The 15,480-nt window shown below is 44.3% G+C and overlaps 1 protein-coding gene across 2 annotated transcripts in view; it reads left to right on the top strand.

The window, feature by feature from the left end:
- The window catches only part of ITGB5 (integrin subunit beta 5), a 108,053-nt gene that overhangs the window by 35,077 nt on the left and 57,496 nt on the right, over window positions 1–15,480 (top strand). For both annotated transcript variants that reach the window (XM_032794547.2, XM_075070295.1), the window contains exons 5-6: window positions 5,395–5,563; window positions 14,031–14,192. In XM_032794547.2, the coding sequence (XP_032650438.1) occupies window positions 5,395–5,563; window positions 14,031–14,192 (331 nt within the window). The remainder of the gene's footprint in view (window positions 1–5,394; window positions 5,564–14,030; window positions 14,193–15,480) is intronic.

The following is a 15,480-nucleotide window of genomic DNA, read 5'->3' on the forward strand; positions in this document are numbered from 1 at the left end:
GCAGAAAAGGAGGGGCATGTTAGTGAATTCTCTCATAGGAGTTTTGTTTATTTGCTGGACATGTGAACGTTCTCTGTCCATCAACCTTCCACCTCATTTGTTTTGGGAGCACCAGCTACATGTGGTGTTGTGCTATTGTGAAAGAGGCCAGAAGCTCCTGCTTTAGATATGTGGGGTGAGATTTTCAAAAGTGCTCAGCATTAAACTAACACTCTCCCATTAAAGTTAGTGATAAAACTCTTATTTACTTCAGTGGGAGTAGTGTTAGATCAATTCAGAGCACTTCTGAAAATCCCACCCACGGCAACTCTTGACCCTTTGACCATGAAAATCCAGGAACAGTTGTGTTCCTGGAGTCAGCAATGTCTGGGAAAACTTGTGGTTGGTCAATGCCTTACATTAGTAGACGTGTTTTCATATGCATAGCTTCCAAATTAATTGTGATGGTCTGAGGATGTGCTGTTCACATCTGGATTATCTCAGTCAGGGCCAGGAGTCGATTCAAAGCGGGTGAACTGTTCTTATGAGCTTCTGCCATCTTAGGCCAAAGATCATAAAAGAACAACATTTCTTGTGAGATTTTGGCACCATCCAACTCTTAACTGAAAAACAGTCTCCGTCTATGTTTGGTTTGATTTGGAACCAAAATTATAGGTCTGGCTTCAGAACTGTGAGTTCGATTGTGAACAGCAATCCTCAATTCAAAGATGAGATGAGATGTTTTGGATGGCATCTAACAATGAAACTTTTGGGGGGAGTAATGTCAGATGGTCATTGAAGGAAAGTTGAATGGGCTTGTGTGAGTGGGTGTGCCGATGCAACAGTGCCCCCTTTGGCCAGATGGAATACTGCACCAGAGTTCACTCAATCTGGCGGGACAGTCAGTTATCTCCTTTTGCCTGAGTCTCTGTGGTAGTCCCATTCGGGAATGGAGGGTCAGGCCTGTTGGGGTGTGTGGGTTTCCCCCTTATAATTGGCGAGATCAGCGGGTCCTTGTGCTCGGGGGGGTGGGGGGGTGTTTCTGTGGTGTGGTGTGTAATTGCTGGTGAGTATTTGCTTCAGGGGGGGTGCTCGGGGGGGTGGGGGGGGTGTCTGGAAACCCCTTCCATTCTTATGTCTCCCAAGGATTGGTTGGGGACCAGGCCTGCCAATTCCACTGGGTTCCAGCTCAGGGCCCCTTAAACCAGGCAGACAGAATCAGGCCACAGCAACTCCTCGCACTGTGCCCTGAACTTCCTACCTTCCTTGGTTTCAGTAGGCTTTTCCAGCCTGTGGATGTGATTGTCCCTTCTCTGGGCAGCTTTTCAGTAGCCTGCAGCCTGGAATTTCCTCCTTCAGCCTGCTTGCTCCTCTGGCAGCCACCCCATCTCTCTGCTCTCAAGATCTTTTATTCTCCCAGCTGCTGTGAGGCTGCCAGTCAGGGTTGGCTGGCAGTTCCTGCCTTAGCCCCTGGGTTGCCAGGCCAGAATAGGGTATATACACTCCATGACAAGTTGGTTCTCATGCCCATTTAACGTTGGTGTAACTCCATTGACATAATATCCTTAGACCAGATTTGTCTGTAGGGAGACACTTTGGAAAATTAATCCAAATTAACTAAAGGTATGAATTTAAAGTGGATTAGTTAAACAGCTTTAAACCCCTGTGTGGAAGACTTATTCAGAATTAATTCAATTTAGCTTAAAGTAAAGTATCCTTTGTTGCCAACTTTGGGATGCTGATGCAGTGAAAATCACACTGGCTAAGGATGAATGCTTGGCTCTGGAGATGAATATTTTCACTCTGAAGGCTGTCCTGTGTCATTCGGTCAAAGCCCATTCTTCTGAATGCTGTGCCCACCTGCTGCAGTTGACAAGGCATCAGGGCATAGGGATGGCTTATTGCCACAACGATATGGGATACTCAGTGCTTTCTACTTTCTCCCTGCAATCTGAGCACTGCCTTGAGCTTACGTGCTCAGTCATCTTCACTGCCATTGCCTCACATTTCTGGCAGGCTGCAAGACCTTGTTGAGGTACAGATAAAATACAATTAAATTAATAGTATCCAGTGAAATGCAGTGCAAATGAAAAATATATTGGGAAGGTGAAGGGAGAATAAGAGGAAGGGGAACTAAGTGGGCAGTGAGAAGTTGGAAATTGTTGCAGTCCTTTAATTAAATCAGTCTAAAGCTGTTGCCATGTTCTTTCCCACCATGCACACGTTCCTATTAGATCGGACTATCTTTATATCATAACATTCTTCACACACAGATGCCTTTTGGGTTTAGCCAGGTCTTCACCTTTATGAGGTGTCCTAAGCAGCTGTGGGGTTGGGCAGAGATTTAAGAGGAATTGAGAAATGAGTGGTTTGGCTGGAATGCCTGCTTCAGGGTTGTTTTTTCTCCTCTTGTCTATTCATTGTACCCTGATTGCTGCCATAGAAGTAGATTGCATTGCTATGTTTGCTTTGCAGAGCAGAGATCGTTTGCTTATTAGGGAATTAGGTCTTTTTGGTTGGTTGTTTTTAGACACATGTAAAAACTCCCGAGCTCTCTGCCTGCCTGCACCCAAAACACTACAGCCAGGAGTGAAACTCTGGGAGCACAACTGTTTTGCCCCATTCCTGGCTTCCCAAAAGCAGAAGAGTTCCCGCTCTTCAGGCTCTCTGGATATTGAGTTGCAGATGATTTCTGGAACAGGATTTAGAGAATGCAGCTGATGTGGGGTGGCTGGTTTCTTTCAGCATTTACTGTGCTGAGCTGGGTACGAGCTCTGAATCCCCCCAAATTCTGATTGTGTGTGTGTATAAGTCAGTCAGTAAGTAAGCTCCTGAGCTAGTCCAAGCTCTGGTGCTTTTACAGTGTTAACGTGTGCCTTCTTTTGGGTTACATCTCAAGATCCAGGATTTGGCCTCTAAGAATATGAACAAAAACCCAGTATCACTCACCTGAAGATCTGAATTGTCACAGGGATGGTATTAAAAAAACAGGACCTAGGAAACTATCATCTTTATGCAGCTGGCATGTACAATTCCTTGACATGTACAATTTAAAGGTTAGAGGAGCATGCTGTGATGAATATATGCTATTTATTTCTATTTCCGTGGTCTGTTTCATATTTTGCTACTGCCCAGAACCCATATCACTGGATCAGTCAGGTTCATGTCAACAAGTGAATATCGTAAATTTCCATAAAATGTGGGTTGCGGGGAAAGGAACACACCCAGTTCTAAATCAGCATCCATTCCCTGCCCTGATGTACACTAGCCTGGGGCTTTGGTGAAGTGCCAAGATGAGCAGATCTCAAAGGTGAGAGGGTCCTCAGCTGATAGAATCTGACTTCCAGCCCCCCAAGCATTTTATTCAGAGACAGCAATAGGAGCCTCTGGCTGAGCCCCAGATAAGTCAAGGCTTTGAAGAGCACAAACACCTTGAGTTGCCCGTATAAGTGAATAGGAACCCTGAGCAAAGGCTTGATCACAAGCGATCACACCAGCCCATCCCCTCCACAGGTAGCAGGCCCCTCTGAGCTGTTGTTTATATCCTCTTTCTTCTCTTCATCCTTCCTGTGCGCCATCATCCATTTTAAATCAGAAGGCAAATGTGTACATAGGAACATAAGAACGGCCACACTGGGTTAGACCAAAGGGCCATCTAGCCCAAAATCCTGTCTTCCGACAGTGACCAATGCCAGGTGTCCCAGAGGGAATGAACAGAACAGGTAATCATCAAGTGATCCATCCCCTTTCGCCCATTCCCAGCTTCTGGCAAACGGAGACTAGGGACACATCCCTGCCCATCCTGGCTAATAGCCATTGATAGACCTATCCTCCATGAACTTATCTAGTTCCTTTTTTTAACCCTAGTGTAGCTAGAAACCGCACTGGATGATTTGTTCCTTTCTGCATGTAGCGTACCCAAGGTAGATGATATAATTGCACACAATACAATCACTACTATATGGATATATATATATATACACAGTACTATATGTATATATACATAGCAGTGTGAAAAATACCTGAAGCTCAATTAAAAGAGCTTATACTTGGTCCCTAGAGACTGAACATTGTACACCTGCGTACATGACTGAATAAGGAATCTGAATTCTCAGTGGGTTGTGTTAAAATACAATCTTCGGCCTCTTAAAAGCATATTTTAAGCTATGTTAAGCCAAATGGTTCCCTGAATATAAAGCTGGCATCAATGGCCTTTAATTGTTCTCCTGGGTTATTTTACAAGTTAATAATGAATCAGTAAAAGTCTTACTCTGTAGCCTCACTTACTTTAAACTCACTGATTTTTTTCCTCCCGTCCCAAACCCCCGTGCATTCACTGTTTTTTCCACTTCATTAACCTAGCACTAAAAGGAAGTTTCTGTTTAGCCTGCAGAATGTTAGCTAATTGGGTTTGAAGTTGTTAAACTATGAAAATCTCCTACCCAGCAAAAGAGGTTGAGAGCTAAAGCTGCAGTGCTTACACACATGTGATGTGTTTTGAGAGACACAATCAATTGGGCTGAAGACATTAACTCCAATCAGAGCCTAGTGCTTGAGCCAAGACCAGAGTGACATGGTAGAATTGGCACAGTGGCTGAAGGGCATTTTAATCCCAACTCTGTGACTGGCTCACCCTGGGACTGGAAAACTGAGATAATAGTTACTCACCTGCCTCACATTGGTGCTGTAGGGATGAATTAGTTCATATCTGTGTGGTGCTTTAAGTGCAATATCGCTAATAAGGATGCTTATCAATTTGGAATACTGCTTAGGTGTCACGAATGTCACGTACTGTAAGCATGTTAGACACCAGGGCGGAAGTTCTCAACCAAAAGTCCACAGTGTTTCCTAGACATCATGCTAATCTGTGACATCAGCTGATCCAGAGCCCTGAGCCATCTGGTTTATCATGCTCAGAGCTCTGGTTAATTGCTTGCAATACAGCCATTTAAGGCTTTGTTTTCTCTTTCTAATATCACTTACATGGTGCAGCAGCTAGTGTGCTGTAGAGTCAAACAGTCCTAAGTGATAAAGCAATCCCTAGCCCTCTTATGCAGGAGCCAAAACTTAACTGCTAAGCCCATGTTTTCAAAAGTGGCCTCTAACTTGGGTGCCTCAACTTTTGACTTTTTCCAGGAATGCTGAGCAACCACAGTTCCTGCTGGGAAGTAACTGTAGTTGCTTGGCACCTCAGAAAATCAGGCTCTTTGGGAGGTGTTTCTAGCTGAGCATCCAGAATTGGAGGCTATCAAATTGAGAAGCGGTATTGGAACGCTTGGGTTTGGGTGACTTGTCCAGAGGGACTTACTTGTGTTAGACCTGAGAACAGAACTCTGCAATTCCTGGCTCCTCATTCTGTCCTCAGGCCACTTTAGCACACCCCTCTCATTTCTATTTCTCCATTTCTGCTTCCAGTTACAAGTTATTTCCACACTGTGTCCCATCCTTTGGATTCCGCCATCTCTTGTCCCTCACGGATAAAGTGGACCGTTTCAATGAAGAAGTTCAGAAACAGAAGGTTTCCCGGAACAGAGATGCTCCAGAAGGTGGCTTTGATGCAATCCTGCAGGCTGCTGTGTGCAAGGTGAGTCACTAGTTGCTTATGCTGCTTGTGTTTTAAAGCACAACGAAAAGGAGGTCTAGGAGCTTTCCTCAACTCTATTCTTGCAATAGAAAAAAGACCTCCAGCATGTGGTGATTTCTTGGAAATCACCATTAACTTTTGCAGAGGGCACATAACAAAGATACAGTGCAAAGGGGAGGTTGTTTTTTTATTATTATTTTATAGATCTTTATGTATGGAAAACAACCATTAGTATCTTGCATAGCTCCAAGGGCTAAAGAATGTGAGTTCTTGCAGATGTGAATTTAGAGCTGTAAGAGTCGATTCCATTGTCAGTTCTGTGGGTGCCCCTACTGAGTATCTTGGAAGAAATCTGCATTTTGTATGCTTGAGTGAAGTGATGGAATTCTTTAAAGTGTCAGCAATATATATATGTGCGTAACACACCTGCTGTGTGTGTGTGAATCATATCTTCTTATATTGGCTGGCCTACATTGAGGATAACAGCCAATTAGTGTTACTATCTAATAGTATAACTCCATTGACTCAAGCTCTGAAAATCCTGTGCTTTTGGTGCTGAAAGTTCTGAACAATGTAGTGTATTAATTATATCATTAGTGTATTATTTGCTAGGCTCCAACAGCACTTTCAGTGCTGTACAAAATGTAGAGGGATACACAATAACTGTTCCAAGGAACTTGAAATCTAAGGGAATGTCTATGCTGCAATACAAGGCCTGATTGCGACATACCTAGGGTAGCTCTAATCTAGCTCATGTTTCGTCGCAGGCTAGTCCCAGTAATTACCCAGGGTTCTGGGCAGGCTTGTGCAGCCAACAGTGAAGCATGTTACTGCAGCGTCACTGCTCTGGTACCTGAGCTAGCTAGATTCAAGCTAGGTTGGGTATACCTATTTGAGTTACAGTCACACCTAATGGCTGCAGAATGGACAGACTGTTAGAGATGCAACAGTTGTAATAACCCAGGCCATGTGCGTTCTCCGGTTTTAGCAAATAGTCTGGAAACTCACTGCTTGCAGTGGTCATGAGACTGGTTCCTTTCTAATATTTTATTGTTGTTTTTAATTCTGTAACCCTGATTTCCTCTGAATATCACTACATCCCTGCCTCCACAGGGTACCAGTGTGTCAGGTTAGTGGTAATGACACTTGCTGTGGGATCTCTGAGGTTTGAAACAAACTTCTGATGGAGAGAGTATGTAGCATGTTAAGTAATTTTGTTACATTCCGCTAGGAATTTTTTTTCATAGATGATAAACGCATACTATTGCTAACATGTAAAGGAGTTTTTTCCTTTAGTTCAAGCAGTGGAGGCCTGTGTTTTTGGTGCTTATGGCCTCAGTTTCAGTTCCTACTGGTGACTCCAGTGGGGTTTTGTTATGATTGTTTAAAATGTGATAATATTTATTCCACCCATATGGAAAGGATAGCTCTTTGCAGATCCTCCTGAGTAAAGGGAGAGGAACTACTGGCTTCTTCTGGAGGTGGGACAGAAGGGGAATGGCACTGACAATCCCTTCCACACCAGCCAGGAGACCAGGTCAGCCAGGGAAGTCAATACACATTGCACCGTCTTAAATTGTAGTGTAAGTGGCCAAGTTCCCACTCTGTGGCTGGGATCTGCAGGGCACCTCCACATCTCACAGTGAAGGGACACAATACAGACAATATCAGCAGTCACTTTGGCAGTCGGTATGGGTATCTTCATGTCTTATGTGGGCGTTTTGCTTGGCATCTGGTTCCTGCACTTCTCGTGTTTCCCTTAACGTTGTCCCAGTTACATGGGCAAGATTTTCAAAAGTGACTAGAGATTTTAGGTGCCTTGATTTTTGGGTGCCCAACTTGAAACACCGTTAAAGGGTCTGAATTTTCCTGAAGGGCATTTCTGAAAATCAGACTCCTTTTTAAGGTGTCTCAAGTTGGACACCCAAATTTGGAGGCATTGCTAGTCTTTTTGAATATCTAAATTGTCTAAATATTTGAGCGTATTCAATACTTAGTATACTGTTGCTTTTCTGAGTTAGCTGTCTGAGAAGTTCTGTATCCCTGATCTTTTGGCCTGTCTCATTTCTTTTTTTTTAGATCCTAGAGTGGGAAAGATTTGTACAATTAATACAAACTAATAACTGTACCAACATTTGGCTCCTTTTTGAAAGATGTAATGGTAAAAATCAACACTGATGGGCTAAATGTCTTAGGCAATGAAAAAGCCAGGCACAATGAGCTTTTATACTGAGGCTAAACTGGCTAGACAGGAATATTAACTAGTCTTCTGTAATTATATTTTCCACTTGCAGCTTTTTGGCTTCCTGCTGTGTTTAATTTTAAAAGTACAGATATTGTCAATGCCTAAGAAGTTTGTGAATCCTATATCCAATGAAGTGAGCTGCAGAAAATAAAAGTGATTAGCCCAGATTGCTTGGTTATAAAATATTCTTTGGAAATTTTCACTTGAGCAGTACAAAGTGCAAATCGCTTAGAAACAACCCCCAACTCATTGCTTTCCATTCATCCTCCAATTCATGCCTATACATTTGGCACATAATCTGAAAATCCCACTCTAGGTATCTAACTTTTAGGGCAATATTTTCAGAAGTGCGTAAGTGACTTAGGAGCACAAGTCCCATTGAGAGCCACAGGATTTATGCTCCTAAATCATATAGGTGCTTCTAAAAATCCTCCATCACAATAATAAAATGGCCTGTTTTTCGACACGTGTTCACCGGGGCACAGAGTGCCCGGTGCATCTGAAAATCAGGGCCCTTTTATTTGGGTGCTTAAATAGGAATTTAGATACTTTAGGCATCCTAGTTTGACAAATTTGTTGTAAGATTTGTTGGTGTTTCATTCTCTAACAGAGTTCAGAGATCTTGGGATCTGCTAAAATTGCAGTGAAGACTTAATTTATTTTTTATCATTAGAAATACTGGTTTTAGTACAGAAGGCATCAAACTCATTGCTGCTTCATGCTTTCAGTTCTTGCTCTCTCTCTAGAGTGGGGGAGGGATAGCTCAGTGGTTCAGGCATTAGCCTGCTAAACCCAGTGTTGTGAGTTCAATCCTTGAGGGGGCCACTTAGGGATCTGAGGCAAAAATCAGGAACTGGTCCTGCTAGTGAAGGCAGGGGGCTGGACTCAATGACCTTTCAGAGTCTCTTCCAGCTCTGTGAGATAGATATACCTCTACATATTATTATTAATGTTATTTACTCATGGAGTTATGGGCCTGATGCAAACCCCATTGAAACCAATGGAAAAGCTCCTATTGACATCACTTGGCTTGGGATCAGACCCTGTATCCCTTTCTTTCATAAGGACACCTTCTGTCTCGCAGATATAGATTTTTTTTTAAAAGGTAGGTTGGGGGGACCACAAATAGAGCTCCAAGTTTTTGTATAAACGGAGCAGTGTGTTCTGCATTTCAGGATGGAAACTAACTACCGAAGAATGACTGGCTGCATATTTCAGCACTTTTATGATGTAGTTGCTTAAGGCTCTGTGAAATGCTGGTTTCCTTGGAACTGGTTATATACACTTGGCTGGCTGGCTTTGTGCAGGTTTCATATGTCCTCCCTGGTTCCTAGTAATTCCACCCGATGTATTGACAGCCCTACCGCAATTTGTTTTTCCACTCCATCCCCCTCCTATGCATTCCCCGCCCTGAAAGTCTCTTCTCCTGCTCTACGCATGCCCGTGCCACCATTAACTTAGTCAAAGGTTAGTGCCAAAATAAACATATTAAATATATATATGCAATGCTTAAACTTCCCCTGACCTTCCTCCACTGTGGGAGTATTTGATGGCTTCCTTCCTCAAACCCGGGTCTAGCCCTGCCTCTCCATACCACAAGTCATATATTAAAAAGAGATGCTAGTTTCATTCCCGGAATAATTGGGAAGCACGTGGCTACTAAAGCCGGATGTGGTAGGTAGCTACAACAGTTGCACCTTTCCCAGATGTCTTCTCTATCCAGTGAATGGTGAACCAAACCACCAGCAAAGATTCTAGTTAATAGGAATTTTAATGAAAGACTCACAATCCATAGGGGGCGTCTTTCCCTTTCCAATTACCATCCATTTTCTTGCTACAGATAATTTGCATGTCTAATTTTGGTGCCCAATTTGAGACATCTGGGACCTACTCCGCAAAGGTGCTGAATGCCTGCAGCTCCCATTTATTTGCACTGAAGCTGAGGGGGGATCAGCTTCTGAGTGCTGGGCCTAGAGCAGTGGCTCTCAAATTTTTTTTTACTGATGACCCTTTTCACATAGCAAGTCTCTTAGTGTGACCCCCCCCTTATAAATTAAAAACACGTTTTTATATATTTAACACCATTATAAATGCTGGAGACAAAGCGTGGTTTGGGGTGGAGGTTGAGAGCTCACAACCCCCCATGTAATAACTTCATGGCCCCTTGAGGGGTTCCGACCCCCAGTTTGAGAACCCCTGGCCTAGAGTATTAAAACTGGTGGATGCTCTTGAAAATTTAGACCCAGATCTTGAGTAGCTCTGGGCACCTTCAACTGCCACTGAAATTGGTGAAAGCCAGAAGGTGCTTAATACCGCTCAGGATCTGGCCCTTCATGAATGCTGCTCACCAGGCCGAAAATGGTGTCCTTCTGGAGGAACAGATGGCAGGAGAAGGATGGGTGAATTGGTGGGTTAGATGATAGCAGCCAGGGAAGGGAAATAAATGCCAAACTATAGTGTTGTCTCGGGCACTTGTTCAGAGCCCTGCTTTTTGCAAATACAAAAATGAATGAGCCTGAAAATTAATCCAGCCTCCTACCCTTTCAGGTGATAGACTTTTCTCCTTAGCTAACAAAGACAACAGGTAAATGGTTAAATATCAACATTTGTTTTTTTCTTCAAACAAAATCTTGGGCCAGTTTTCTTCTTCTAGGGGACTCTGCTTATTATTAATTGGACCAGAAATCTCCAGTCTGATTTGTCTGGCTTAGTACAAAATCTCTTTTCCTTTTTAAAGAAAAGTCATTTTTTTAAGTTTCTGTGTATTTGGCTTAAGCACAAGAATAAGGGAAAATATGTTAAAGGATAGTTGGCTCTTGATTTAAAGGTGGTCTCAATAGTCCAATGAATACAGGCAGCATCCTTTTGAATGGCCTAAGAACCACTTTTTAAATGCAACCAGGTCTGTCTATGCACACACGTTTCACAGCTAATGAAACTCTAGCTTAATCCTTCTAACCTCATTGGGGTTGTTTTGGACTCAGTCCTACAAACTATGTCAGCGTTTGTCCTCCCAAAGGGATAGAGAAGGGAGGTATCGCATAGTGCTTGCATATCCAATGCTTGATATGGTTTAGCATTAAAGTGGTTTTTTTTTCACTTCAGTACGTGAGGAATTGCATGTTGCTGAGAAGTTTTTTGCCATTTGTCCAAGAGATCAGGTCTGTCAAATCCCTTGTGCTTGCCAGATCAAAAATGCACATTGCAAAATGAGCTGGAATGTAATGTGTCTGTGCTGGGACAATGGGGATGGGAGAGAGAAAGAGTGAGACTGGTGTGTTAGCCACATGAATGGCAAGTATTTGTTCCTACAATCTTATATTCATTGTGTGGGTCTTTAGAAATGCCATTATGGAAACTTCGGGTTAGCAACCATGTCAAAAAGGAGAAATATAAACTGGGAAATCGTTTCTTTGATTGATTTGAATTGAAATATTTAAATTACCAGGAAGCTCACCAGAGTTGGATTGTGGTTTTCAGAAGTGCCTAAATCACTCATGAAAACACATGTCCGTGAAAGTCAAGGGAACTTGTGCTCCCAGACTACTCAGGTGCATTTGAAAATCGCAGCCTTGGACGCCACTGCACCAAAGGGAGAAGCTAAGAGTGGAGGGCCCTATTCTGGGACTGTTCTGCCCCATCATGTGTATCTAGGGCTTATTAGTGCAATCATCTGGGCTTTGAATTGCACCTACATGTAACCTGGGGTCCATGCAATCCTGGAGCATTGGTGGAATGTGCTGTAACATTATGGATTAACAACCAGCTACAGTGAATTTTGCCTCAACAAGGGGACCTAAACCTTGATTGTGCTTTTTAAAGCACAGCAGTGCTTTTGTGGGTGGTGCAGAGCTGGAGTGCCTTAGGAGAGGACCGGGAAGCATTTTACATCATGAAAGAAGGATGCCTCCTGGAGCTCCAAAGGATGGGAGTGTGTAAGGTAAAGCACTTCCCCACCCAGTGCTTTGCCTCCATGTTGGACTGCAGAGGGAACAGACTGTAATTGTGTCTGGCCCTTATGCATAAGAAGCAAGGGATACTCCTGGCACTGTTCCCCAGCCCATGCTGCAGGCTCTCAGATGGGCCAGTCAGCACATGGGCCTGAGTGAGCATTCTCTCCAGGTAGCTAGGAGGATTTCTCTGTTGAAGGGTGTGCCTTCACTGCAGAGTTATTGTGCGTGATTGGCCTCTGGGGATAGCCAAGCCTGGTAGTGAGCAGGCTCACTGCACAGCCCCACTCAAGTTATTGTGTCCTCACTAGTGCTGCACTCTCCCCTGTGTGTCACTAGGGCTTCTGGGGGCCTATCCCATGGTGCTTTGTGCAGCAGTAAGCTGAGATGCTCTATGTTTCTTTCCCTGTGAATTGTGGGAGAACACGTCTGTCCTTATAGGGACATGGGGGAATTGTGGGAAGGCACTGGAGGACTATCAGTGTTGTGTGGTTTAGCCCCAGATACCTGTCCTCACTGCAAAGCGGGCAGGTTATCAGCTTAAGTGAAAGCATCACTTGGGTTTTAGCCCACAGCCCCAGATGATCCAGCTAACCTGGGTGTAAAGCACCACCAAACTTGGATGGGAGGGTTTTGTATGCAAACAGGAGGAGAGTTAGTGTGATGGCCTGGGTGCAAGAGAATTCCCAGACAGCTGCCCCATGCTAGCCTCCGTCTAATGGCTACTGGGAACCAGGTGAGCTGAGAAGCTACTAGAGCTATAGCCTCAGCCAAGCCACCACCCACAGGAGCTGTGATTGGAGGATCAGCCAGCTCCACCGATTGGTCCAACTGTGCTATTTAAGCCAGGAGGAGGACTAGGAAGTTTCTTTGAGTAACAGGGTGGTTTCCTGCTGTGCCCCACTGGACCATGCTTGTCTCTGCCTCTTGCACCCAGCCTATTCCTGGTCTGCTTCTGTCTCCTGCCTTACCTCATCTTCACTCCTGTTTCCACTGTGCTTCTGCACCATGCTTAATCCTTGCCTTTCCTCCTGCCCTTATGCCTCAACTCCAGTCTTCAGTGACCAGTCCTGGCTCCAGCCTTGGCTTCTGATTTCTGTCCCTGAATCTGGCTTGACCCTTGTCTCTGGCATTTGGCATCTGACCTTGGCTCTGAGCCTCAGCTTTGATTCCTGATTCTGATCTGCCTTGACCCCTGGCTCTGGTAACTGGCAGTTGACTCTGGCGTTGAACCTTGGCTTTGTTCCGCAGCCTGGCTGCCTGCACTGCCCACTAGACCAGACTCCTGGTCCATAGCAGTTAGGGATAAATAAGGCTCTGATTTTAGCAGGGAAATTTTTTGTTAATTTCATAGCAGAAGTGCAGGAAGAAAAGGATCAGTCATGGAAAGGTCACCAAATAATGTGGTTTCCACTACATCTACAGACACAACAGGTGAGCTCTGGGATGGGGTTTGCTGGGGGACTGGAGAGCAAGCCTGCGCCATACTCACCCTGTAATGACCGCTCCTGTCCCAGGGGGCTGGACCTGGCTCCCCACCCCAGCATTGCGATCTGGCACACAGGATCACAATGTCTCTTGGCTTAGGGGCCTGATCAAATGTGTTTTTACAACCACTGCCAAGATTTCATGAATGTTGCTCAAATTCATGATTTCTCTGACCACCGTGACAAAGTTGTAGCCCTAGGATAACACCAAGTAAGAGCCCAGATTAATTCTGAACTGGAAACCTACACTGAGTTTGTGTGTGGGGTGTGTGTGTGCTATATACCTTCGTGGGTAGAGACCTCCTCTCGTGTATTGCACCTCAGAATGGCTTTTTATGACCACTGTTTAATGAAAATGCCATAGCTCTCACTATCGCGCCACACTGTTTGCAGCAGCATGGCAATTCCATGTTGCTGAGGAAACAAGGTCAGATTTACTGTGTTTGGAGAAATTTGGCAGGTCTCCTTTGACTATAAAAGCAGCTGAAACGCTTATTCTTAGAGCACAGAAAGGGTCTGGTGGACAGTTCACTTATGTTTATACCTCCTCATGCCTTTTTAAATAACCTTACTTGAAAGAAATGTTGGAAAATGGCACTCAAAGGGGTTCCTGAGTTTTATCCCTGGTCAGGAGTCAGCGGACAGCCTGCAGTATCCTTTTAATTAGTGATAACAGAGATTCCTCTGTGTGGGAGTGAGGATGGGACAATACACAGCACAACCCGAGAAGCACTTGGCTCAGAAGAGGAGACTGATGACTCTCTCCTGATTTTGTTTCCACCCAGGAAAAGATTGGCTGGCGGAAAGAGGCCTCTCATTTGCTGGTCTTCACGACGGATGATGTGCCACACATAGCACTGGATGGGAAGTTAGGTGGACTGGTCCAGCCACATGATGGCCAGTGTCACCTGAATGAGGCGAACGAATACAGTGCGTCCAATCAGCTGGTGAGATTAAACCACAGTGTCTCCTGTGTGCTGGGTTCCCTTGTTATTGGGTGCTTCGGAACCTCTGAGTGTCAGCGAATTCCTTGCATGTATTTATTTGGTTTCAAAATACCCCTATTAAAAGAGCTGTTCTCGCAGGTTGTAGGACCCTCTGACAGATCTCAACAACTTTCACTCCCTACCACCCTGGGGGCTTCATTTGAGCCGGCAGTCTACAGGTGAAAGACTCCTCTTGCACTGCCAAGTCCCTGAGCCATCCAACCCCTCCTTGTTTCCTGTAGCATCCAAAAATGGCTAAACAGACTTTCAAGCTTGCAGACTCCTCAGGGTTAGTTGCACACAGGAAAGGTGCATTTGACACCCGAAATCATGGCAAGATTCATCCAGAGAGTGTAAAGAAAACATAAGATGTCGTATTCCTCTTCTAATATATGCGCACTAGATTGTCTGTCATCTCTTCAGTGCAGGGACTGTGTGTACATTATCTAGCACAATGTGGCCCTATTCCTGACTGGGTCTTCTGGGTCTGATAGTTATGTAAATATTAAGTGATAATAGACAAACTAACCTTTCTTTTTTTTGGAAATTACAAGTCAGTCAGCAGAGGAGACTGCAGGTTACTTCCTGGGTGACTGAGTCCTTGTCTGCTGTGTAATTATCAAGTTCTGCTGATCTGCACTTTATTCTGCTGCTTACAAACCCTAATTATTGTGTCCCTGACTGTACATAGAAGGTTCCTCACCCTCCATTATACCAGGCTTTCCTGGCTGACTGCCTCATGACAAGAGGCTGGAGTCCTCAGAGCAAGCTAATTTTTGTTTTGCCTGTTTGAATTTTAACAAATAGAATTACATTTCCATTGGTCACGCCTACTTTCTATGTATTGGTGTGGCATTATGTTGTGAAAATGGCAAAGAAGGAATCCATGGGCTTCCAAGTTTTTCATCTCAATGTCTCCAAATTAAACTTGATAAGTTTGCAAGTAAAAAGATGGTGGTTTTTTCCCTCTAACTGCAAACTCAGGCCTAGGATCTGAAATTCCAGCTAATCTCTTTTTGCCTTCTTCATTTAATCAACACAATGAAGATCTTGCAAATGGTCTGCTGATGGTGTGCAGGGCTAGATGGCATCCATCTTACTCCCCCACGTCTGTGTGGGCTTTGCAGGTCTAAAGTGAAAACTCGGGTGTTAATCTGTTTATTTTCTTGTCATGACTCTAAGACACAAGGAGCAGACAATGCATTTCACCACTTTCAGGACAAAATAATATCAGATCTCTCTCTCTGCA

Source organism: Chelonoidis abingdonii, chromosome 10 (genome assembly GCF_003597395.2).
Source record: "Chelonoidis abingdonii isolate Lonesome George chromosome 10, CheloAbing_2.0, whole genome shotgun sequence".
NCBI lineage: Eukaryota > Metazoa > Chordata > Testudines > Testudinidae > Chelonoidis > Chelonoidis abingdonii.